A 24,782-nucleotide genomic window follows, 5' to 3' on the forward strand; every position below is an offset into this window, starting at 1 on the left:
TGTTGCTGACTTGTGTTTTTAAGGATGTACAATTTGAGTTGAAGCAGCAGGATGATATACCATATGGACAGGCCTATAATGTAGAAGTTGGTATGGAAAACAAGTCTGGTGATACTCGAAATGTACTGGTCACCATCATGTTGACAAGTTTGACCCCAGATAGTCATGAAGGGAGCACAATTAAAAAACAGACAGAAAGCATTGTACTTCAAGGAGGAGACAGTATGTATAGTTTTACCTATATATATATGTAAAACCTTTCTTAAATATACTCTGCTTGTTCTTTACCAATGTGGTATTTTTTGGAAATGGCTAAACTGTTATATGATTTGAAGCAGTTTTCATTGACTGTGCTAGGCAGAAATGTTTTTGAATTGTTGTTTTTAAGACAATTATGAGACTTTATAATGGAACAGAGAAAAATAAATACATGGTACTCACTTACAATCAAATATTTACCATTTTTGATCATAGGTCAAGCTTAACAGATGTCATGTCTAGGTATCTGTTTAATAAATCGCTATTTGTGAAAAGTTGTGGGGACAGACAGATGACAAAATTGTCATCATGCACCACCCATCGTCATGCGCTGTGCGTTAACTTTTCATTCAAATGACTTCTTCTCAATAACCGAAAGGCCCAGGGTACTGATATTTCGCCTGTAGCATGCTGGGATGAAGGGCTACCAAGCTTATTCAAATGAATGACTTTGATTTTCATTCAAGGTCACAGGGGTCAAAATCTTTCTTCTCAAGAACAAAAAGGCTCAGGGAACCGATATTGGGCCTGCAGCATGCTGGGGTGAAGAGCTACCAAGTTTGTTCAATCGATTGGACCTTGACCTTCATTCAAGGTCACAAGGGTCCAATATAGGCTAAAATCCTTTAAACAACTTCTTTTGAATAACTAAGAGGCCTAGATACATGATATTGGGCCTGTAGTATGCTAGGATGAAGGGCTATCAAGTTTGTTCAAATGAATGACCTTGATCTTCATTCAAGTTCACAGTGGTAAAATAGGTTAAAATCTTTAAATGACTTCTTCTCAAAAACTAGAAAGCCCAGGGGACTGATATTGGGTCTGTAGCATGCTTCGATAAAGGGCTACCAATTGGTTCAAATAAATGACCTTGATCTTCATTAAAGGTCACAGGTGTCAAATAGGCTAAAATCTTTAAAATGACTTCTTCTCAAGAACCAGAAGGCCCAGGGTACTGATATTAGGTCTCTAGCGTATTTGGATGAAGGCCTACCAAGTCTGTTTAAATAAATAACCTTGACCTTCATTAAAGGTCACAGGGGAAAAATAGGCTAAAATCTTTAATCAACTTCTTGTGAATTACTAAGAGCTCTGGTGACCTGATATCGAGCCTGATGAATTTTTGAATGAAGGGCTGCCAAGTGCATTCAAATGAATGACTTTGACTTTCATTCAAGGTCACAGGGGTCAAAAAGGCTAAAATCTTTAAACAACTTCTTCTGAAGAACCAGAAGGCCCAGGGTACTGACATTGGGCATGTAGCATGCTCGGATAAAGGGCTACTAAGTTTGTTTAAATGAACGACCTTGATTTTCATTCAAGGTCACAGGGGTCAAATAGGCTTAAATCTTTAAACGACTTCTTTTGAATAACTAAGAGGGGTAGAGACCTGATATTAGGCCTGTGACATGCTGGGATGAAGGGCTACCGAGTTTGTTCAAATGAATCACCTTGATTTTCATTCAAGGTCACAGAGGTCAAATAGGCTAAAATCTTTAAACAACCTGTTGTGAATAATAAGAGGCCTTGAGACTGGATATTGGACTTGTAGCATGGTGGGGATCAAAGGACCTTCATTCACGGTCTAATTCATCAAATATATCAGAACCTGAACTTCTTCTATTAAAAGAGTTCTTTGAATTGCCTTAATTTGTTTGCCACTACTATATTCCTTGAGTGTTGTATTGTGCCAATAGTCAGATGACTGTTAAGGCCCATTGGCCTCTTGTATTGCTTCATGTTACAGAGAATCGCTGTAAGATGACCGTGCCATTTGATGTCTATCAGAAGGACACTCTACAGTTCTGTAACTTTAAGGTTGAGTGTAGCTGTAAGGTGAAGGAGACGAATCATTTATTCGTAGACGAGGACAGCTTCATTATGGACAAGCCTGACTTGGATGTCAAGGTAAAACTATATCTAAAATCTTCCCTCATTTTTACATACATGTAGATTTTTGAAGAACTTGAGACAAATCATAGGAATTCAAATCCATTCAACAAGTTCTTGACAGATTGAGAAAAAAAACCCACCTAAACAACAGAATGTGTATAGAGCTATTATTTTGACTGATTGTATCAACAGTAAAGGAAAATAAAAGCAGGATATGATTTCCTCATAAGTGCCTGGAAGCTCTGCTCACGTTAACGTCAAACCCATAACCCAGACGTGGTGGGCTAGTGTTAATATGTCGGATCACCTTGACCCCTCAGCCACTGCAGCACTATTTCAAAAATAACATTAATAAATATTATGTTTTGTCTCTAGGGGCCTAAATCCTGTGGAGTAGGTGAATCAGTGACCATAGAGGTGTCCTTCACCAACTCACTACCCATTACACTGACTAACTGTACACTGGATATAGAGGGTGGCAAGATACAGAAACCACGCACCATTACACTCACTGAAAGGTAAGTACCTAGTCTTTGTTAGATCATTAAAGGCCCACTTCCTTTCCGAAACAAAAAAGTCTAAGTTTCTAAAAAACAATAAAAAAAAATTAATATCAATTGCCTAAGATGATGTACTACCATCAAACAAATGAAAGTTCCCCTGCGTAATCTATTTAACAGTGAAAATTCATTTCGCTGTTTTGCTGTCTGGCACAGTGAAAGTCGACTAACGCATGGTAATTAGGGCAATAGCAGGAAACATAATATTAATTACAATATTCAATTTCAATTAAATTGTTCAGAAGGTGATGAAAAGTATAGTAATAATGTTAAGCTAATAACTTTTTTGATTCTACAAAATCATCAATCTTTTTTTACATTCTCATTTTAAAAATCAAAAGATGTTTCAAGAGATAGTAAGCCTTTAATATGGTAGATTTATAATAAAAAACAACCATGTATCATATCTGAACCCACCTTGGAAAGAGAGGAAGTGGTTATCTAGGAAGAGAGAAAATAACTAAAGTACAGGAACAAAATGGCAGAGTTACATCCCTTACAGAAATGAAATGTTTGCGGCAAGCCTGCCGCAAGCTTGCAGTAAACTTGCCGCAATCAAATCCATTTGCAAGAAAAGTTTGCAGCAGTTCACAGCTAGCTGCAACTTTCTTGCAACTTTCTTGCAGCTTTCTTGCAAACAGATCTGTTTGCGAGAAGATTGCAGCAATTATGTCTTTCAGAGAAAAGTTGCAGCAAGTTTGCAAGAACATCCAACTTAGTATTTTCTGGCAATAAACTGTGTAGCGGCTAGCTGCAACTCTCTTGCAAACAGGTCTGTTTGCGAGAAGATTGCAGCAAATATTTCTTCCACAATATATGGTAGTAGAACTTCTAACTGAAGAAATATCACCTGGGAAGGGGAGGTAATTACCGGGGAAGGTGTAAGTTACCTATGGAAAAGGATCTTATGACTTTAATAGATGTTATTCAGAGAAAGTAGCAATAATTTACTAAGAAGACAAATTCATTTATGTGAAAGGAGAGTTTATGGCATTGCAAATGGCAGCAATATATACAAAGTGAGGGGAGATAACTAACAACGGAGGGATGATATTTAAGGAATTACAAAACAAAACCTTTTAGGAAAGTCACTGGAAAAGGGGAGGTTATCTTAAAGACAAGTGAAGTTGTGACCTTGAAAGGGAAGACAATCGCATCAGAAGGTGAAACCTCGGAAGGGGAGTCAATTCCAACAGAAGGTGAAATAACTTCCTTGGAAGGGGAGATAACTACTGCAGAAATGTGAGGATATATTTAGTTAGCAGGAGAAATCACTATGGAAGGTATGATATGCACCTAGGAAAGCATTATGACACAGAAAGAGGAACTTGGATACTAGAGTTATCATGGAGGATTAGGGTATCCCCACTCACTAATCTAGGTTCTGTGTTCTATTTCAGTGTGGGAGCCTCAGAGCTGTTTAAAAAGTCCTTTGATGTAACTCCGACCAAGGTTGGCACACGTACTGTCAATGTCGTCTTCAACTCCAAGGATTTAGAAAACATCAGTGGATCTGTTGAGATTGAAGTCAAAGCTTGATGACCTTGTGACTTTCAGATCTATCTTGGCCTTGACACTAGACCACACACTTATACACTGATTCTGTGATGTACTTACTATATGTTGTTACTATAGAGGATTACATTAATTATTGTACTCGGAACATATACTTTTATCCCATTTGATTGATCATCTTTGCACTACATATAAGAACTGTCAACCACATTTCAACTGTTTTTGAGGTAGTGTTGACAGAGTGGTTTCTGTGTCAAAAGTCAATCCATTTAATTTTTTTTTTTTTTTTTTTTTGGTATAATAATTTCAAACAATGGAAAGCTTACTTTATATTTACAACTTACTTCTATGTTTTAAAACATTTTAACATATTTTTGACATGTTTATCTGTGATATTAACCAATTTTATGTATAATCATCCGTCCAATATCAGTTTTAGAGTAAAACAGTATTGCATAGCAAGAGAGATAATTCTTGAAACATCATAAATCTGTTAAAGATGCAAGGGGGACAACTCGTGTGAAACTGTTTCAATCCAATACTGCTGTTCACTACTGAACCAGTTACGGTATTTGACCCCTTAATGCCTTGAGTGCTGGGTTGTATAACGTGAATCAGATTGTGAACTGGAATACGACAAAAAAGGTTTGATTTGTCTTATTGCAATACTTAGTGCCATATATTGTACATCTTTTTTATATTGTTGTTTCAGTATTTTGTTTACTGATTAATCTCGATCTCCACTGCTTTGATATTATACTAATATACTCAATTGTATGTGATAACGGGTTTTTTTTATTTTAAATATGGCATTATTTTACCACAACTGTAAGGAGTACAGCACGCTATGGTAATAAATTATGCAAATTATAACAGTATGCTGGTAATACTTGATCACATTGTACAATAAAATATACTCAATAAAAAACAAACAAATTGTTCTCTTATTCATTTCTATTGTTACACAACCAATTTTGGCGACTAGTAGTAAGTGTAGCTGCCACATTTATCAGACAAACATCATTACATAAACGATACTTTCTAACTTGAAACAATATTTAGTATTTAAGGTTTGGACAAAATATCTCATATCCAGAGCTGCTAGAATGTCTGATCTTTTTGAAAAAAGAAAAATTTAATAAGCAACACATGGGATCTTTAAAAAGGAACACATCGCCACTCTCAATAGTGTTTCCTGTTTACTTGTTCAAAGTAGCAAAGAACTGAAAGAAGTTCGAGCCCGATAACTGGTAATACATCGTCAAAGCGCGCCAAAACGCGTTTTTTTCTCTCAAAAATGTGCCAACACTGTCTTAAAATTACTACACTTTTATAACATATCAAAATTACTCTCATGTTTTTGAAAAGCCTTCGGCACAAACATGGGCATTGCCAATCTCTCTTATACATGTATATGTTTTTAGCCATTTCAAATCGCCTTTCGTCCGTCGTCCGTCCGTTAACAATTCGCTATTTCTCAGAAAGTACTGAAGGTTTCATATGTATGTTCCCCTAGGACCCTACTTTTGCATATTGCATATTCGGACCTATCGTCAAACAAGATGGCTGGCTGGCTGGCAGCCACCTTTGATTTTGGTACTTGAAGTTTGTTACCGCTATTCAGAAAGTACTGAAGAGATTTATTTCAAATATCATATTATTAGCTCCACATAGGTTCTAGTTGTGCATATTGCATTTTGGGACCGATCGGTCAACAAGATTTCCAATAGGCCCCATCTTAGATTTTGATAGTTTCAGTTTGTTAACGCTATTTCTCAGGAAGTATGGATCTGTCTCAATTGCATATGTAGGTTGTCCTGAGGCTCTAGTTTAATGCACATTGCACTTTGTGACCGTTCGGTCAACAATATGGCCGGCAGCCCGTCATCTTGAATTTGCAGTGATAGCTTATGTTTGTTACCGCTATTTCTCAGAACTTTCTCACATTTCATATGTAAAGGCTCCACATAAAGGTCCGAATTGTGCATATGACATTTTTGGGCCGACAGGCAGCCATCTTGGATTTTGATAGTAAAAATTTGAAAAGCAGAGAAAATACCACTCTTTCCATTGTCAGACACAGATCTCTCTGAGATCTCTTGTTTGGTTTAAACTCTTACTGCTGTTGACTAAACAAATCAAATTTAAACAACTTGATTATATATCTATGTACATGTATTTATTTAATATTTCGCAGAAGTTGTATTGATTGTATGACACGAATGCCTTTGTGGTTTGGCCAGTACATTATCACCGATCAAAGAGATAGAAAAACTGATAGAAAACGTAAATACGACAAGTCCAATAACGAACAGCACCCATCAACATACGGGTCATGGGTTACAGATGGCTGCCATAGAGACATAGGTCACTCCACCACCAAGCAACATAGGGACACACTTGCTTCATTAATATGAGTTATACGGATGGTAGCCGGTAATTTAGACGTCCACCTTTGGTGGGGAAGGAATTCTTTTGAAATGGTAACAGACATAAAAAACTATTAACTGAAAAAAGATGGCATAATTAATAGGAATCTAATTTAGTGATAAGAACTCCCGGCAACTAATCTTTTGTATACTAAACGACTGGTAAAGGATGTACAGAAATAGTTTATGTGGTTAAACGTATCTTAAACAAAAGCTACAGCACTAACGCAACAGTTGAACACATATACCAACAACCACGACACAATCGCAAATGTCTAAATATACCAATAGACTCGCCACCAGAACCTAAGTACAATGTATCTCCCCCTAGTTTAAAACTTGGGCATTTAGTAGAGACAAAAATGATCAAGCCAAATTTGAGTGAGTTTTTAAATACAACCACGGCACAATCGCAAACGTCTACCATTGAACACATATACCAACAACCACGGCACAATCGCAAACGTCTACCATTGAACACATATACCAACAACCACGGCACAATCGCAAACGTCTACCATTGAACACGCATACCAACAACCACGGCACAATCGCAAGCGTTTACCATTGAACACATATACCAACAACCACGGCACAATCGCAAACGTCTACCATTGAACACATATACCAACAACCACGGCACAATCGCAAGCGTTTACCATTGAACACATATACCAACAACCACGGCACAACGCAACGAACCACAATCGCAAACGTCTACCATTGAACACATACCAACAACCACGGCACAATCGCAACGTTACCATATACCAACAACACGCACAACACGTTACCATTGCACAATCGCAACGTCTACCATTGAACACTATACCAACAACCACGGCACAATCGCAAACGTCTACCATTGAACACATATACCAACAACCACGGCACAATCGCAACGTCTACCATTGAACACATACCAACAACCACGGCACATCGCAAGTTACCATTGAACACATATACCAACAACCACGGCACAATCGCAAACGGCAAACGCAACGTTACCATTGAACACATATACCAACAACCACGGCACAATCGCAAGCGTTTACCATTGAACACGCATATACCAACAACCACGGCACAATCGCAAACGTCTACCATTGAACACATATACCAACAACCACGGCACAATCGCAACGTCTACCATTGAACAATACCAACAACCACGGCACAATCGCAAACGTTACCATTGAACACATATACCAACAACCACGGCACAATCGCAAACGTCTACCATTGAACACACATACCAACAACCACGGCACAATCGCAAACGTCTACATTGAACACACATACCAACAACCACGGCACAATCCAACGTTACCATTGACCATCGCACTACATTGACACATATACCAACAACCACGGCACAATCGCAAACGTCTACCATTGAACACGCATACCAACAACCACGGCACAATCGCAAACGTTTCTGAACCATTGCAAACTATATACCAACAACCACGGCACAATCGCAAACGTCTACCATTGAACACCATACCAACAACCACGGCACAATCCCAACGTTACCATTGAACACAATACCAACAACCACGGCACAATCGCAAACGTACTTACCACAAACCAACACCAGCACAATCGCAAGCGTTTACCATTGACACATATACCAACAACCACGGCACAATCGCAAACGTCTACCATTGAACACGCATACCAACAACCACGGCACAATCGCAAGCGTTTACCATTGAACACATATACCAACAACCACGGCACAATAGCAAACGTCTATCATTGAACACGCATACCAACAACCACGGCACAACCGCAAACGTCTACCATTGAACACATATACCAACAACCACGGCACAATCGCAAACGTCTACCATTGAACACACATACCAACAACCACGGCACAATCGCAAACGTCTACCATTGAACACACATACCAACAACCACGGCACAATCCCAAGCGTTTACCATTGAACACATGCCACCAACCGTGTACCACTAACCAGTATATTGGTAAATTAGCAGCATTCGTTGCTGGGTGTTGCTTGTAATGATGGAACTTTTGTCCCTTTCATAGTGCTATTGTTCAGAAGACGGACACATCAGTCGTCCCACTTCATTTTAGCTGAACGCTAAGTATGGAATGAAACAAAAGGAAGTAATAATTGGAGCATGATAACCATGTTTTGTGACGTGAACAGAACACAGCCCGGAGGTTAACTCTACTTTTGGAGGCGGAGACCTTTTCGGAATGGTAGGAAACCGGCGAATATGATCAAGCGAGCAGAATGTAAACAAATATGGCGAACATGTATCCGTTTCTGTAGTAAATAGCTCTTTCATCCTTCCTTCCTGTAATTTAGACCTGTGTAGATCTGTAGGGTTACGAATGGTGACCTCCGTCTGTAGGATACATGACAATACCACAGACACTTACATACCGATCTGTAACCGCTACGTGTTACATTACACAGACTTCTCTATTAAACCTACACGTTATTACAGTTCAGACGAATTCGATATTTTAAAATGTTGTATACGACTTTCAATCAGAATGCTGTCTGCTTTAAACCAATATACCTTACTTGACACCATGGGTGATTCCCAAGGTAGCCCCGCCAAATGGGGTCTGTATATTAGCAAGGACCGGTTCGCGTTATATTAGAAAGGGGGTGCGACATTATAAAAGAAACACTTTACTAACGACAGAAATTCAGCGTACCCGGAATATCCTTGGATACTATCTTCCACAGCATGCATGTGCCCTCAGTTACGCACGTGCCCTGAGTTACACGTGCATGGATCCCTGTCGCTATCTCTGGTGTCATCGCCTATTCAACCCCCCCTTTCCAGTTGATGGTTTATCTCCTTTATTTTATTTCCATCGTTTCATCTTTTTGATGATGTGGAGGGCTTTACTTTAGTAATGCATTCCGTAACGTCTCGTACACTTCAATTTGGTCTATTTCTCAAATCCACTCGCAAATAAGTAACTCCACCCATAGTGTAAAATGTGGGTTTAGTATATAAATACACACAGTTCGGTATCCGATTGTATTTATAATTTTATCTTTCCAGTAACACCTTCTATTTTCCCTTCTGTGCCCCAGATTCCCACACTCAATTTTCCTCGCCTTCATTAGTCCTTAACTTCTATATCCCATATAATAAAATGTCGTCCTTTTCACTCTCCTTCCCACTCCGATACAATCCTAAAGTTGTCACTCTCTGGTCTTTCTTTCTTGCCCAGTTTCTATCTTCCAAGCGTCACACCACTGTTCTAATCCCTTACCACCCCATCATTTTACTACCTATCTTTGTTATCTTCCCTCCCCACCCCATCACTGTCCTATTTTTGTCATCCTCCCTCCTCTCTCCTCCCCATCCCTCCACTGCTCCCCCTCCCCTGTTCCGTCCCGATTCTTCCTCTGTCCTACCCTAGACTGTAATACCATGATCACCATCTCTTTTCTTTCTTCCCTAGTTCATTTCTTTCATATCCCTATTGTAACCCCGTCTCTCGATCCCCTCCCATTATTTTCCCTTTCTCTATCGCCCCCTCCCCCCTTTCAATTTATTCCTGTCGAGCTCTCACTACCATTTCCCTCTCTTCCACTTTCTTATCTCTTTCGCCATCCCTTCTCTCTCTTCCATACCCCATCATTGACTTATTTACGCGCCCCACATGTCTCTTTATTAACCAAGGATGCAACTACTATGATGCTAATCTGATCCGGTTATTCTGTATGTCCATATATTGGATGAAAACATCTATATATATATATACTTGAATATGTAATGGATATGTTCAATCCAGCTCTTTGTACTTCCTCGTTTAGCGTTGTTATCACCAATTCACCATTGTCCATCGGCGAATAACAGGGATTGTGTGACCGCTACCACTGGCGGCTACAGAGGCTAAGAGTACACCTACACAGACACATGCGGAACATGCTGTCTCTGACAGGTATGGTGGTTGATGTAGCATGTGGCCGAGGTGTTGTGTGGGTGGAATATAGGACAGCATGATTACCATCTTCACAGGTAAGTTATTTTTCCTTTATGATGTGATATATTGTTCTGATATTATTATTATATATAGTATTTTGATTTATCCTGATATAAAGTACCGCGGGTGTACTGTAAACGACGGGAGATTTCCGCTAATTACGCAAATGTCGTTTGATCGCGAAAATTCACCCAACGCGGACTATTATGTAATGTGTGTGTGTGTAGCGATCGTGAAAATAACAAGATCGTGAAAGTTTTTTGTTTGCGAATCGCGGAATAAAGCACTCGCGAAAATATCCATGTTTACAGTAACATTACATATGTCGACTGTAACTGAAGGTTCTCTAACGCATATCTGTATAGTTCATCCCCATGTCACTTCATTATACTTAAATGCATTTATAACTTCATATATACTATAAAGTAATGTTTTCGTATAAATTATTGTTCAATATATAATTCTGAAGTCCGGATCACGAAATTAAGGGTAATTTTCATATAACCACAAGTTGACTATGTAAGACAAATGGAGTTGTGTCTCCAGTGCAAAATTAATTAATTAATTAATGTCCATAAGCAAGAGTTAGGCCTAACAGTACGTCCCTAGTTGTACTTTATCTCCCGATCAATGAATCGTCTGTTCCCACGTGAGAGCGTGCAGAATACGTACCAATCGGTAAGTAAATGCATCATTTATTTAAACCTATATCTTACTCGTTGTAAACAAGACAAGAATCTGCACGCAAAAACCCAATCAGGGCTCACAGCCAAGTCTTAGTTATGTATGAAGTTGGAATTTAAAACTTTTTACATCGCGTTTATTTCTGCTGAATCTAGTTTTATTTCCAGACTTCACTAATTACATAATTGGATAAGAAAACTAAAAAGGAAAAAAAACCTCCGTAATTTGAATACTGCTGTCGAGTCTCCACTGAATCATGAAAACAATGCCGTCAATGTGAGTAGATTTCATGTAGACGGCGTTGTTACCTGCGCGTGACAAATTTATTGTCAAATCGAGCCGAATTGTCGATGCGGTCAATGTTCTTCGAAGCGTCAGAAACGCATCAATAATGCTAGTCTTTGAGTGGTTAAATTATTGGCAATGCTTGCCAATTTTAACCTTTGAATGGTTAAATTATTGTCAATGCTTACCAAGTTTCACCTTTGAAAGGTTAAATTATTGTCAATGCTTACCAATTGTAACCTTTGAATGGTTAGATTATTGTCAATGCTAACCAAGTTTCACATTTGAATGGTTAAATTATTGTCAATGCTAACCAAGTTTCACCTTTCAATGGTTAAATTATTGTCAATGCTAACCAAGTTTCACCTTTGAATGGTTAAATCATTGTCAATGCTAACCAAGTTTCACCTTTGAATGGTTAAATTATTGTCAATGCTAACCAAGTTTCACCTTTGAATGGTTAAATTATTGTCAATGCTTACCAAGTTTCACCTTTGAATGGTTAAATTATTGTCAATGCTTACCAAGTTTCACCTTTGAATGGTTAAATTATTGTCAATGCTTACCAATTTTAACCTTTGAATGGTTAAATTATTGTCAATGCTTACCAAGTTTCACCTTTGAATGGTTAAATTATTGTCAATGCTTACCAATTTCACCTTTGAATGGTTAATGATTATTGTCAATGCTTACCAAGTTTCACCTTTGAATGGTTAAATTATTGTCAATGCTTACCAAGTTTCACCTTTGAATTGTTAAATTATTGTCAATGCTCACCAAGTTTCACCTTTGAATGGTTAAATTATTGTCAATGCTTACCAAGTTTCACCTTTGAATGGTTAAATTATTGTCAATGCTAACCAAGTTTCACCTTTGAATGGTTAAATTATTGTCAATGCTTACCAAGTTTCACCTTTGAATGGTTAAATTATTGTCAATGCTTACCAAGTTTCACCTTTGAATGGTTAAATTATTGTCAATGCTTACCAAGTTTCACCTTTGAATGGTTAAATTATTGTCAATGCTAACCAAGTTTCACCTTTGAATGGTTAAATTATTGTCAATGCTTAACCAAGTTTCACCTTTGAATGGTTAAATTATTGTCAATGCTAACCAATTTTCACCTTTGAATGGTTAAATTATTGTCAATGCTTACCAAGTTTCACCTTTGAATGGTTAAATTATTGTCAATGCTAACCAAGTTTAACCTTTGAATGGTTAAATTATTGTCAATGCTTACCAAGTTTCACCTTTGAATGGTTAAATTATTGTCAATGCTAACCAAGTTTCACCTTTGAATGGTTAAATTGCAATTGTTACCATTTCACCTTTGAATGGTTAAAACCCAGTTTACCTTTGAATGGTTAAATTATTGTCAATGCTTACCAAGTTTCACCTTTGAATGGTTAAATTATTGTCAATGCTTACCAAGTTTCACCTTTGAATGGTTAAATTATTGTCAATGCTTACCAAGTTTCACCTTTGAATGGTTAAATTATTGTCAATGCTTACCAAGTTTCACCTTTGAATGGTTAAATTATTGTCAATGCTTACCAATTTTAACCTTTGAATGGTTAAATTATTGTCAATGCTAACCAAGTTTCACCTTTGAATGGTTAAATTATTGTCAATGCTAACCAATTTTAACCTTTGAATGGTTAAATTATTGTCAATGCTTACCAAGTTTCACCTTTGAATGGTTAAATTATTGTCAATGCTTACCAAGTTTCACCTTTGAATGGTTAAATTATTGTCAATGCTTACCAAGTTTTCACCTTTGAATGGTTAAATTATTGTCAATGCTTACCAATTTTAGCCTTTGAATGGTTAAATTATTGTCAATGCTTACCAAGTTTCACCTTTGAATGGTTAAATTATTGTCAATGCTTACCAAGTTTCACCTTTGAATGGTTAAATTATTGTCAATGCTTACCAATTTTAACCTTTGAATGGTTAAATTATTGTCAATGCTAACCAATTTTAACCTTTGAATGGTTAAATTATTGTCAAGTTCACCAAGTTTCACCTTTGAATGGTTAAATTATTGTCAATGCTTACCAAGTTTAACCTTTGAATGGTTAAATTATTGTCAATGCTTACCAATTTTAACCTTTGAATGGTTAAATTATTGTCAATGCTAACCAAGTTTCACCTTTGAATGGTTAAATTATTGTCAATGCTTACCAATTTTAACCTTTGAATGGTTAAATTATTGTCAATGCTAACCAAGTTTCACATTTGAATGGTTAAATTATTGTCAATGCTAACCAAGTTTCACCTTTGAATGGTTAAATTATTGTCAATGCTAACCAAGTTTCACCTTTGAATGGTTAAATTATTGTCAATGCTTACCAAGTTTCACCTTTGAATGGTTAAATTATTGTCAATGCTTACCAAGTTTCACCTTTGAATGGTTAAATTATTGTCAATGCTAACCAAGTTTCACCTTTGAATGGTTAAATTATTGTCAATGCTTGCCAAGTTTCACCTTTGAATGGTTAAATTATTGTCAATGCTTACCAAGTTTCACCTTTGAATGGTTAAATTATTGTCAATGCTTACCAATTTTAACCTTTGAATGGTTTAAATTATTGTCAATGCTTTCCAAGTTTTTCACCTTTGAATGGTTAAATTATTGTCAATGCTTACCAATTTTCACCTTTGAATGGTTAAATTATTGTCAATGCTTACCAAGTTTCACCTTTGAATGGTTAAATTATTGTCAATGCTTACCAATTTTCACCTTTGAATGGTTAAATTATTGTCAATGCTAACCAAGTTTCACCTTTGAATGGTTAAATTATTGTCAATGCTTCACCAAGTTTCACCTTTTGAATGGTTAAATTATTGTCAATGCTTACCAAGTTTCACCTTTGAATGGTTAAATTATTGTCAATGCTTACCAATTTAACCTTTGAATGGTTAAATTATTGTCAATGCTTACCAAGTTTCACCTTTGAATGGTTAAATTATTGTCAATGCTTGCAAAGTTTTAACCTTTGAATGGTTAAATTATTGTCAATGCTAACCAATTTTCACCTTTGAATGGTTAATTTATTGTCAATGCTTACCAAGTTTCACCTTTGAATGGTTAAATTATTGTCAATGCTTACCAAGTTTCACCTTTGAATGGTTAAATTATTGTCAATGCTAACCAATTTTAACCTTTGAATGGTTAAATTATTGTCAATGCTTACCAAGTTTCACCTTTGAATGGTTAAATTATTGTCAATGCTTTACCAAGTTTTCACCTATTGAATGGTTTAAATATTATTGTCAATGCTTCACCAATTTTCAACCTTTGAATGGTTAAATTATTGTCAATGCTTACCAAGTTTCACCTTTGAATGGTTAAATTATTGTCAATGCTAACCAAGTTTCACCTTTGAATGGTTAAATTATTGTCAATGCTTACCAAGTTTCACCTTTGAATGGTTAAATTATTGTCAATGCTTACCAAGTTTCACCTTTGAATGGTTAAATTATTGTCAATGCTTACCAAGTTTCACCTTTGAATGGTTAAATTATTGTCAATGCTTAACCAATTTTCACCTTTTGAATGGTAAATTATTGTCAATGCCAACCAAGTTTCACCTTTGAATGGTTAAAATTATTGTCAATGCTTACCAAGTTTAACCTTTGAATGGTTAAATTATTGTCAATGCTAACCAAGTTTCACCTTTGAATGGTTAAATTATTGTCAATGCTTACCAAGTTTCACCTTTGAATGGTTAAAATTATTGTCAATGCTTACCAAGTTTCACCTTTGAATGGTTTAATTATGTCAATGCTAACCAAGTTTCACTCTTTGAATGGTTAAATTATTGTCAATGCTTACCAATTTTTTCACCTTTGAATGGTTAAATTATTGTCAATGCTTACCAAGTTTCACCTTTGAATGGTTAAATTATTGTCAATGCTTACCAAGTTTCACCTTTGAATGGTTAAATTATTGTCAATGCTTACCATTTTACCTTTGAATGGTTAAAATTATTGTCAATGCTTGTCCAAGTTTCACCTTTGAATGGTTAAATTATTGTCAATGCTTACCAAGTTTCACCTTTGAATGGTTAAATTATTGTCAATGCTTACCAAGTTTCACCTTTGAATGGTTAAATTATTGTCAATGCTTGCCAATTTTAGCCTTTGAATGGTTAAATTATTGTCAATGCTTACCAAGTTTCACCTTTGAATGGTTAAATTATTGTCAATGCTAACCAATTTTAACCTTTGAATGGTTAAATTATTGTCAATGCTTACCAAGTTTAACCTTTGAATGGTTAAATTATTGCCAATGCTAACCAAGTTTCACCTTTGAATGGTTAAATTATTGTCAATGCTTACCAAGTTTCACCTTTGAATGGTTAAATTATTGTCAATGCTTACCAAGTTTCACCTTTGAATGGTTAAATTATTGTCAATGCTAACCAAGTTTCACCTTTGAATGGTTAAAATTATTGTCAATGCTTACCAAGTTTCACCTTTGAATGGTTAAATTATTGTCAATGCTAACCAAGTTTCACCTTTGAATGGTTAAATTATTGTCAATGCTTTCAATTTACCTTTGAATGGTTAAATTATTGTCAATGCTTACCAAGTTTCACCTTTGAATGGTTAAAATTATTGTCAATGCTTACCAAGTTTCACCTTTGAATGGTTAAATTATTGTCAAGTTAACCAAGTTTCACCTTTGAATGGTTAAATTATTGTCAATGCTTACCAAGTTTCACCTTTGAATGGTTAAATTATTGTCAATGCTTACCAAGTTTCACCTTTGAATGGTTAAATTATTGTCAATGCTTACCAATTTTCACCTTTGAATGGTTAAATTATTGTCAATGCTTACCAAGTTTCACCTTTGAATGGTTAAATTATTGTCAATGCTTACCAAGTTTCACCTTTGAATGGTTAAATTATTGTCAATGCTTACCAAGTTTCACCTTTGAATGGTTAAATTATTGTCAATGCTTACCAATTTTCACCTTTGAATGGTTAAATTATTGTCAATGCTTACCAAGTTTCACCTTGAATGGTTAAATTATTGTCAATGCTACCAAGTTTCACCTTTGAATGGTTAAATTATTGTCAATGCTAACCAAGTTTCACCTTTGAATGGTTAAATTATTGTCAATGCTAACCAAGTTTCACCTTTGAATGGTTAAATTATTGTCAATGCTAACCAAGTTTCACCTTTGAATGGTTAAATTATTGTCAATGCTCACCAAGTTTCACCAAGTTTCACCTTTGAATGGTTAAATTATTGTCAATGCTTACCAAGTTTCACCTTTGAATGGTTAAATTATTGTCAATGCTAACCAAGTTTCACCTTTGAATGGTTAAATTATTGTCAATGCTTACCAATTTTAACCTTTGAATGGTTAAATTATTGTCAATGCTTACCAATTTTAACCTTTGAATGGTTAAATTATTGTCAATGCTTACCAATTTTCACCTTTGAATGGTTAAATTATTGTCAATGCTAACCAAGTTTCACCTTTGAATGGTTAAATTATTGTCAATGCTAACCAAGTTTCACCTTTGAATGGTTAAATTATTGTCAATGCTTAACCAAGTTTCACCTTTGAATGGTTAAATTATTGTCAATGCTTACCAAGTTTCACCTTTGAATGGTTAAATTATTGTCAATGCTAACCAAGTTTCACCTTTGAATGGTTAAATTATTGTCAATGCTTACCAAGTTTCACCTTTGAATGGTTAAATTATTGTCAATGCTTGCCAATTTCACCTTTGAATGGTTAAATTATTGTCAATGCTAACCAAGTTTCACCTTTGAATGGTTAAATTATTGTCAATGCTTACCAAGTTTCACCTTTGAATGGTTAAATTATTGTCAATGCTTACCAAGTTTCACCTTTGAATGGTTAAATTATTGTCAATGCTAACCAATTTTCACCTTTGAATGGTTAAATTATTGTCAATGCTAACCAAGTTTTCACCTTTGAATGGTTAAATTATTGTCAATGCTTACCAAGTTTCACCTTTGAATGGTTAAATTATTGTCAATGCTTACCAAGTTTCACCTTTGAATGGTTAAATTATTGTCAATGCTTACCAAGTTTCACCTTTGAATGGTTAAATTATTGTCAATGCTTACCAAGTTTCACCTTTGAATGGTTAAATTATTGTCAATGCTTACCAAGTTTCACCTTTGAATGGTTAAATTATTGTCAATGCTTACCAAGTTTCACCTTTGAATGGTTAAATTATTGTCAATGCTTACCAAGTTTCACCTTTGAATGGTTAAATTATTGTCAATGCTTACCAAGTTTCACCTTTGAATGGTTAAATTATTGTCAATGCTTGCCAATTTTAGCCTTTGAATGGTTAAATTATTGTCAATGCTTACCAAGTTTCACCTTTGAATGGTTAAATTATTGTCAATGCTTGCCAAGTTTCACCTTTGAATGGTTAAATTATTGTCAATGCTAACCAAGTTTCACCTTTGAATGGTTAAATTATTGTCAATGCTTACCAAGTTTCACCTTTGAATGGTTAAATTATTGTCAATGCTTACCAAGTTTCACCTTTGAATGGTTAAATTATTGTCAATGCTTACCAAGTTTCACCTTTGAATGGTTAAATTATTGTCAATGCTTACCAATTTCACCTTTGAATGGTTAAATTATTGTCAATGCTTACCAAGTTTCACCTTTGAATGGTTAAATTATTGTCAATGCTTACCAATTTTCACCTTTGAATGGTTAAATTATTGTCAATGCTTACCAAGTTTCACCTTTGAATGGTTAAATTATTGTCAATGCTTACCAATTTTCACCTTGAATGGTTAAATGGTTAAATTATTGTCAATGCTTACCAAGTTTCACCTTTGAATGGTTAAAATTATTGTCAATGCTTACCAATTTTCACCTTTGAATGGTTAAATTATTGTCAATGCTAACCAAGTTTTCACCTTTGAATGGTTAAAATTATTGTCAATGTTTCAATTTTACCTTTGAATGGTTAAATTATTGTCAATGCTTACCAAGTTTCAACACTTTGAATGGTTAAATTATTGTCAATGCTTACCAAGTTTCACCTTTGAATGGTTAAATTATTGTCAATGCTACCAAGTTTCACCTTTGAATGGTTAAATTATTGTCAATGCTTACCAATTTACCTTTGAATGGTTAATTATTGTCAATGCTACAAGTTTCACATTTGAATGGTTAAATTATTGTCAATGCTTCCAAGTTTCTACCTTTGAATGGTTAAATTATTGTCAATGCTTCCAATACCTTTGAATGGTTAAATTATTGTCAATGCTTACCAATTTTAACCTTTGAATGGTTAAATTATTGTCAATGCTTACCAATTTTAACCTTTGAATGGTTAAATTATTGTCAATGCTTGCCAATTTTTAACCTTTGAATGGTAAATTATTGTCAATGCTTACCAAGTTTCACTTTGAATGGTTAAATTATTGTCAATGCTTCAATTTCACCTTTGAATGGTTAAATTATTGTCAATGCTACCAATTTACCTTTGAATGGTTAAATTATTGTCAATGCTTAGTTTACCTTTGAATGGTTAAATTATTGTCAATGCTTACCAAGTTTCACCTTTGAATGGTTAAATTATTGTCAATGCTTACCAAGTTTAACCTTTGAATGGTTAAATTATTGTCAATGCTTACCAAGTTTCACCTTTGAATGGTTAAATTATTGTCTCAATGCTTACCAAGTTTCACCTTTGAATGGTTAAATTATTGTCAATGCTACCAAGTTTCACCTTTGAATGGTTAATTATTGTCAATGCTTACCAAGTTTTACCTTTGAATGTTAAATTATTGTCAATGCTTACCAAGTTTCACCTTTGAATGGTTAATTATTGTTAAATTATTGTCAATGCTTACCAAGTTTCACCTTTGAATGGTTAAATTATTGTCAAGTTCACCAAGTTTCACCTTTGAATGGTTTAATTATTGTCAATGCTTACCAAGTTTCACCTTTGAATTGTTAAATTATTGTCAAGTTCACCAAGTTTCACCTTTGAATGGTTAAATTATTGTCAATGCTTACCAATTTTAACCTTTGAATGGTTAAATTATTGTCAATGCTTGCCAATTTTATCCGTTCAATGGTTGAATTTTTGTCAAATTCACCAAGTTTCGCATCTGAGTGGCTAAATTATTGTTTTGATTGATTAATTATTCAAGTTTCGCCTTTGAAGGTTAACATACTGTGAGTGCTAATTATTAATGCTAACCAAGTTTCGCATTTGAATCGTTGACATACTCACTGCCAATGCTAGCCAGGCTTCATCCTTGAATATATAAAAGCAAAGGCCGTATTTGGACAATTACGAATGGTAAGTCTTCACGGGGATTTCAAGATAGCTGCGCCTATGCGGATCGGTTGCGGTGAGCTCTGAAATTAATTGACGATTGAGTGAATTTTCAGTGTTCTTTTCGTGTTGGGATTTCGCAGACAGATGGGGTCAAGCTGCGATGAAGCCATTGTCTAGCAGTTTGACCCAATAGTTGTATAATTATATGGTTATGAACGTTTGAAGTGGTCTAAGGCATTGGTATAGAATTCACCTGTATTGAACTTTGACCCTACGCTCACCTGTATTGAGCACGTACGGTGGGAAGGAATGCTAAGGACATGTGCATTTGTAAAACAAACTATCAATGTAGCCGTATCTCAGATATCCCAGAACAACAATTGATGTAAATATCTCAACATCTGACTATTCATCTTTGCTAGTGATTTGTACATATGAATAATGACACAACATATCCCATGTGCTTATGTACGTGTGTTTTCACTACACGCTTTACCTGTACACACGTATTGCCGATTGTCTGTCACGCTCTACTGACGCGCTAATGACTTGTAAACAAACGGACGATTGCATTGTATGAGTGTATGGTTCTGAATACGGAAGTGTTGAAATAAACTTTACAGGAATATTTTGTGTTCCGTTTATCATGAAAGACAACGCATGGGGCTTATCAGAATGTACGTTATTAGTGCGCGTGTGTGATATTCATCCACGTCAGTGTCTATATATGTAACTGAATCATGAGTGATAATAACGAGAACGTTGATTGCATGGATCAGACGCCGTCATAAACGGATCTCTTACCAGTTGATCAAGAATACATGCAATCCCCATGACAAAACGGACAAGTAAACTTTCATGATAGCCACGTTGAGCATAATGAGAGTTTTATACTTTAATCTGTATCTGTGCGTAACCAAATAGTAATGGATACTTGCGATGAATACCAGTTATCGATGGAGGGTCACGCCACGTACTCTTCAGATCTGGGATCACATATGGAGCACCTGAAGCAGGTAAAGGATCGCCCAAAAACAATACTTGTGGAGGAAATTCGGCAGTTAACGCATGATAGTATCACGGACATTGAAATTTTACGCGATGCGTCATTTGCCAAGGCAAGAACACGCGATATAATATACACGCTTCCGTATAAGGAAGGGTACCTCAGGAAACGCAAAGAGACGAGGACACCAAATTCCCCCAACGTTGCAGGCAAAGTTGTCCCGAGACTGTTTCGTGTTAATTCGAGCTTGCGAATGCGAATTAGTTGAAGACTTATCCGAAGTAATACCTACAAAGCAGAGACGAGATCAATCTTTGTCCGCGTCAGTTAGAAATCGTGATACCAACGGAACCGTAAGGATCGGAGTGCTACAAGAATCACTTGATGTCTTAAAGCGTGACATCCATCTTATTAAGAGTACATACGAACAGAAAATAGAAGCACTATCATTGAAACTTGAAGGTCTTCTGAAAGAGAAGGAAAGTGCTAAAACTAGAGCTCTCAAGTATAAAGAAGACTTAAAGCAGCTACAATCTTACGTAACAGATTGTAAAACTGTTTATGAAACGCTGCAAAAGTCACTGAATTAGAACTAAAGCAAAATGAAGATCGAACGGAAATAAACTCAGTGAAAACTGATAATAAAAAGATTCGAAAGGAAGGTTCTACAACGATTAAGTATATTGAGGACGAACAGCAAAAGACTAATAGAGAAATAGAACATATAAAGAAACATGTGACGAAAGTAAAAGTTGACGTTAAAGAAATGACAGAGGCTACAACAGATATCAAGAACAGAAATTTGATGGCGTGGAAAGAGTGAAAAAGACGATGAAACTGATGTCAGATCGTATGACTAACTGTACGAAATGCTATGAATACGATCTCAGTGAAACAAGGGATTCAATAAAGTCGTGTTCGGTTTCTGTAGTTGGGCTAAAGAAACATATAGACAAACTGAAGAAAGACATACAGAAGAAGAATCAGCGCAGTGTGACAAGACAAGACACTACGCCTACATGCGACAAATTAACTGATAATATCACTGAACCAACAGTAAAGACTTCCAATAGGTTTGATGTGCTTAGTGTTGAAAAACTTGGAAGTATCACCGAGAGTGTACCGATCCAGGAACACGCCACATATTCTCAAAAACCTGGAAGAGATCGTAACAATGATGAGTGTTATCCTGCTTACGATACTCATCGCATCGCTTGGAGCGACACTGTAAGATCGAAATCCCCGAAGGAGAAGCGTCCTATTGGCACCTACTCTTCTAATGAAACGTCCATTTCCCGTCGTCTGTCTGTAATTCGATAGCAAAAAGATTCGTTGGATTTCAGCAGCACCATAGGAAGAAAATCAAGCGATTTTATGTGCATGGGATAAACCGTCAAATATCCTCAGAAGCTGCGATGCGGTGCTATCTTGAGGAGGCAAATGTGCGTGTTACCTTGTTAAGATACTTCGAGAAGCAATGGTAAAGGGCTCACCGACGGAGATTTTTTAGAAATATTATATAAATATGATGTCATATGTCTGACTGAATGTTGGATAACGAGTAATGACGTAGTTGAGTTGAAAGGATTTTGTACATATGTTTTCCCCAGACATACTGGAAAAGAGGATGCATAAAAACCATTTAAAAAGATGTTTTCTATAGTTGAAAATATCGTTGAATGTATATTTTGGGTAAGGATTTACTCTGGTAATAAGTTAATTTTTTGTGTTTTTGTTATTTTTCTTCCGGAAAATAGTATCTTTTTATAATAGTTGTGATATTGATATATTCATGAGTCTAGAGGAGTCAATAAGCCGTTACAAAACAAATGGAAATGTGTATGTAGCCGGTGACTTAAATACTCGAACAGGAACTAGGCCAGATTATATTGTAAATGATGGGCTTGACGATGAATTGTTTGACGATATGTTTTATAATAACGATTCAACTAGTTGTCCTCGTAGTAATATGGATAAACATGTAAATACATATGGTAGAAAATTGCTTACATTGTGTAAATCTACAAGTATGCGAATAGTTAATGGTACTCATACAGGCGATGAAAATGGAAATTATACCTTTTGTAATAATAACGGAATGAGCCTAATTGATTATCTATTAGTTGATTGTGATTATATTTCTAATGTTTTAAAATTTGGCACGTGCGAGTTCAATACTATATCTGACCACTCTTAGATGGTACAAAGACAATGTCGATAGAATATGCAATGACCTTCAAGGAATAGTTTATGACCTTCTTAATATATGTGATATGTCGTTAAATTCTTAAGAAAAAATGATGAATGTGTAACCAAATTTTGTGGTGATATAAATCATGTTGTTTTACCAAACTGTAATGTTAAAAATACAAGTAATAAGAATCAATACACTCAACAGTATAAAGGTGATAAAGAGGACAAACCATGGTTTACTGATGAATGTAAAAACGGATATAATGAGTATAAACGTGCATTATTTAATGTTAATGTTAACAGGACACATGATAATCTTGCGGTTCTTATAAATAAAAAACAAACTTACAAAAAGTTGGAATATAGACTTAAGCGGCAATACAAACGACAAGAAGGCGATATGGTCGAGTTTCTCAGAAAGAATAACCCCAAGAAATTCTAAAAAATATTTTAAAGAATTAAGCGTTAAAATCATGTATCCCAACCAACGATATAGATTCAACAATATTTCATGAATTAGATGAACCATTTTCTGAAGAGGAGATACATTTTGTAATTCGTAATCTGAAAAGAGATAAAAGTTGTAGTGAAGATCTAATTTTAAACGAATTATTCTTAGATTGTGAAGATATCTTGATACCTTGTATATCAAAACTCTTTAGTAGAATTTTTGAATTCGGGTTCTTTCTAGAAGTGTGGTCACGTGGCTCCATTGTCCCAGTACATAAAAAGGTGATATAAATAATGTCAATAATTATAGAGGTATAACTTTAGTCAGTTGTATGGGAAAGCTATTTACCGCAGTGTTAAACAGAAGGCTGATTAAGTGGGATATAAGAAGGAAAATTCTGTTATAACTGATGCTCAATTTGGTTTTAAAGCTGGTCACTCAACAGTAGATGCAATATTTGTCCTTCAATCAGTTATTAATAGAACTCTTAATAAAAAAACGTTTGTACTGATGTTTCATTGATTATGAAAAGGCATGTGATCTTATTGGTAGAGGGAAACTTTGGTGTAAACTTATAAAACACGGAGTTCAAGGAAATTTTTTAAAAATTATTAAGTCTCTATATGAAAATGTAAAATCATGTGTGAAATACAATGGTCATATATCAGACAAAAATCGGTCTCTTCCAAGGCGAAGTTCTCTCACCAATTTTATACAGTCTTTTTGTGAATGATTGTGAAATGAATTTTATAAAAGAAAGTTGTCAACCGGTTGAAATTGGTATGATATCCCTGTTTTACTTATGTACGCGGACGATACAGTGCTTATTGCAGAAAGTCCGCATGCTTTACAAACTATGTTGGATGCAATGCTTTTGTACAAGAATGAATGGACGCTTACAGTTAATGTAGAAAAAAACCTAAATTGAAGTTTTTAGAAATGGTGGTATGGTAAGACAAGAAGAAAAATGGTTTTACGACCATAAAGAAGTAGACGTGGTAGATGATTTTAACTATCTAGGTTTGTTTTTTTATTATAATGGTAAATTTAACAAAACTTAACAACATGTAGCTGAAAAGGGCAGAGAAGCATATTCTGCATTATCAAATAAATTGAAAAGTCATAGTTTTAACACCGAAACATTATGTTCAGTATTTGACACTTACGTAATTAGTGTATTACGTATATGCTTGTGAAGTATGGGGTTTTCATA

The 24,782-nt window shown here is 35.3% G+C and overlaps 2 protein-coding genes across 2 annotated transcripts in view; both read left to right on the top strand.

Annotated features, from left to right (window-relative positions):
- LOC138315689 (protein-glutamine gamma-glutamyltransferase K-like) overlaps positions 1-4,520 on the top strand; it is a 28,200-nt gene extending 23,680 nt beyond the window's left edge. Inside the window, exons 12-15 of the mRNA XM_069256905.1 lie at positions 24-222; positions 2,006-2,166; positions 2,527-2,669; positions 4,112-4,520. Coding sequence (XP_069113006.1) covers positions 24-222; positions 2,006-2,166; positions 2,527-2,669; positions 4,112-4,250 — 642 coding nt within the window. The 3' untranslated portion in view covers positions 4,251-4,520. The remainder of the gene's footprint in view (positions 1-23; positions 223-2,005; positions 2,167-2,526; positions 2,670-4,111) is intronic.
- A 5,961-nt stretch (positions 4,521-10,481) lies between these two features.
- Positions 10,482-24,782, top strand: part of LOC138315691 (suppressor of tumorigenicity 14 protein homolog) — a 63,249-nt gene continuing 48,948 nt past the window's right edge. Inside the window, exon 1 of the mRNA XM_069256908.1 lies at positions 10,482-10,678. Coding sequence (XP_069113009.1) covers positions 10,660-10,678 — 19 coding nt within the window. The 5' untranslated portion in view covers positions 10,482-10,659. The remainder of the gene's footprint in view (positions 10,679-24,782) is intronic.

This window comes from Argopecten irradians, chromosome 2 (assembly GCF_041381155.1).
Source record: "Argopecten irradians isolate NY chromosome 2, Ai_NY, whole genome shotgun sequence".
Lineage (NCBI taxonomy): Eukaryota > Metazoa > Mollusca > Bivalvia > Pectinida > Pectinidae > Argopecten > Argopecten irradians.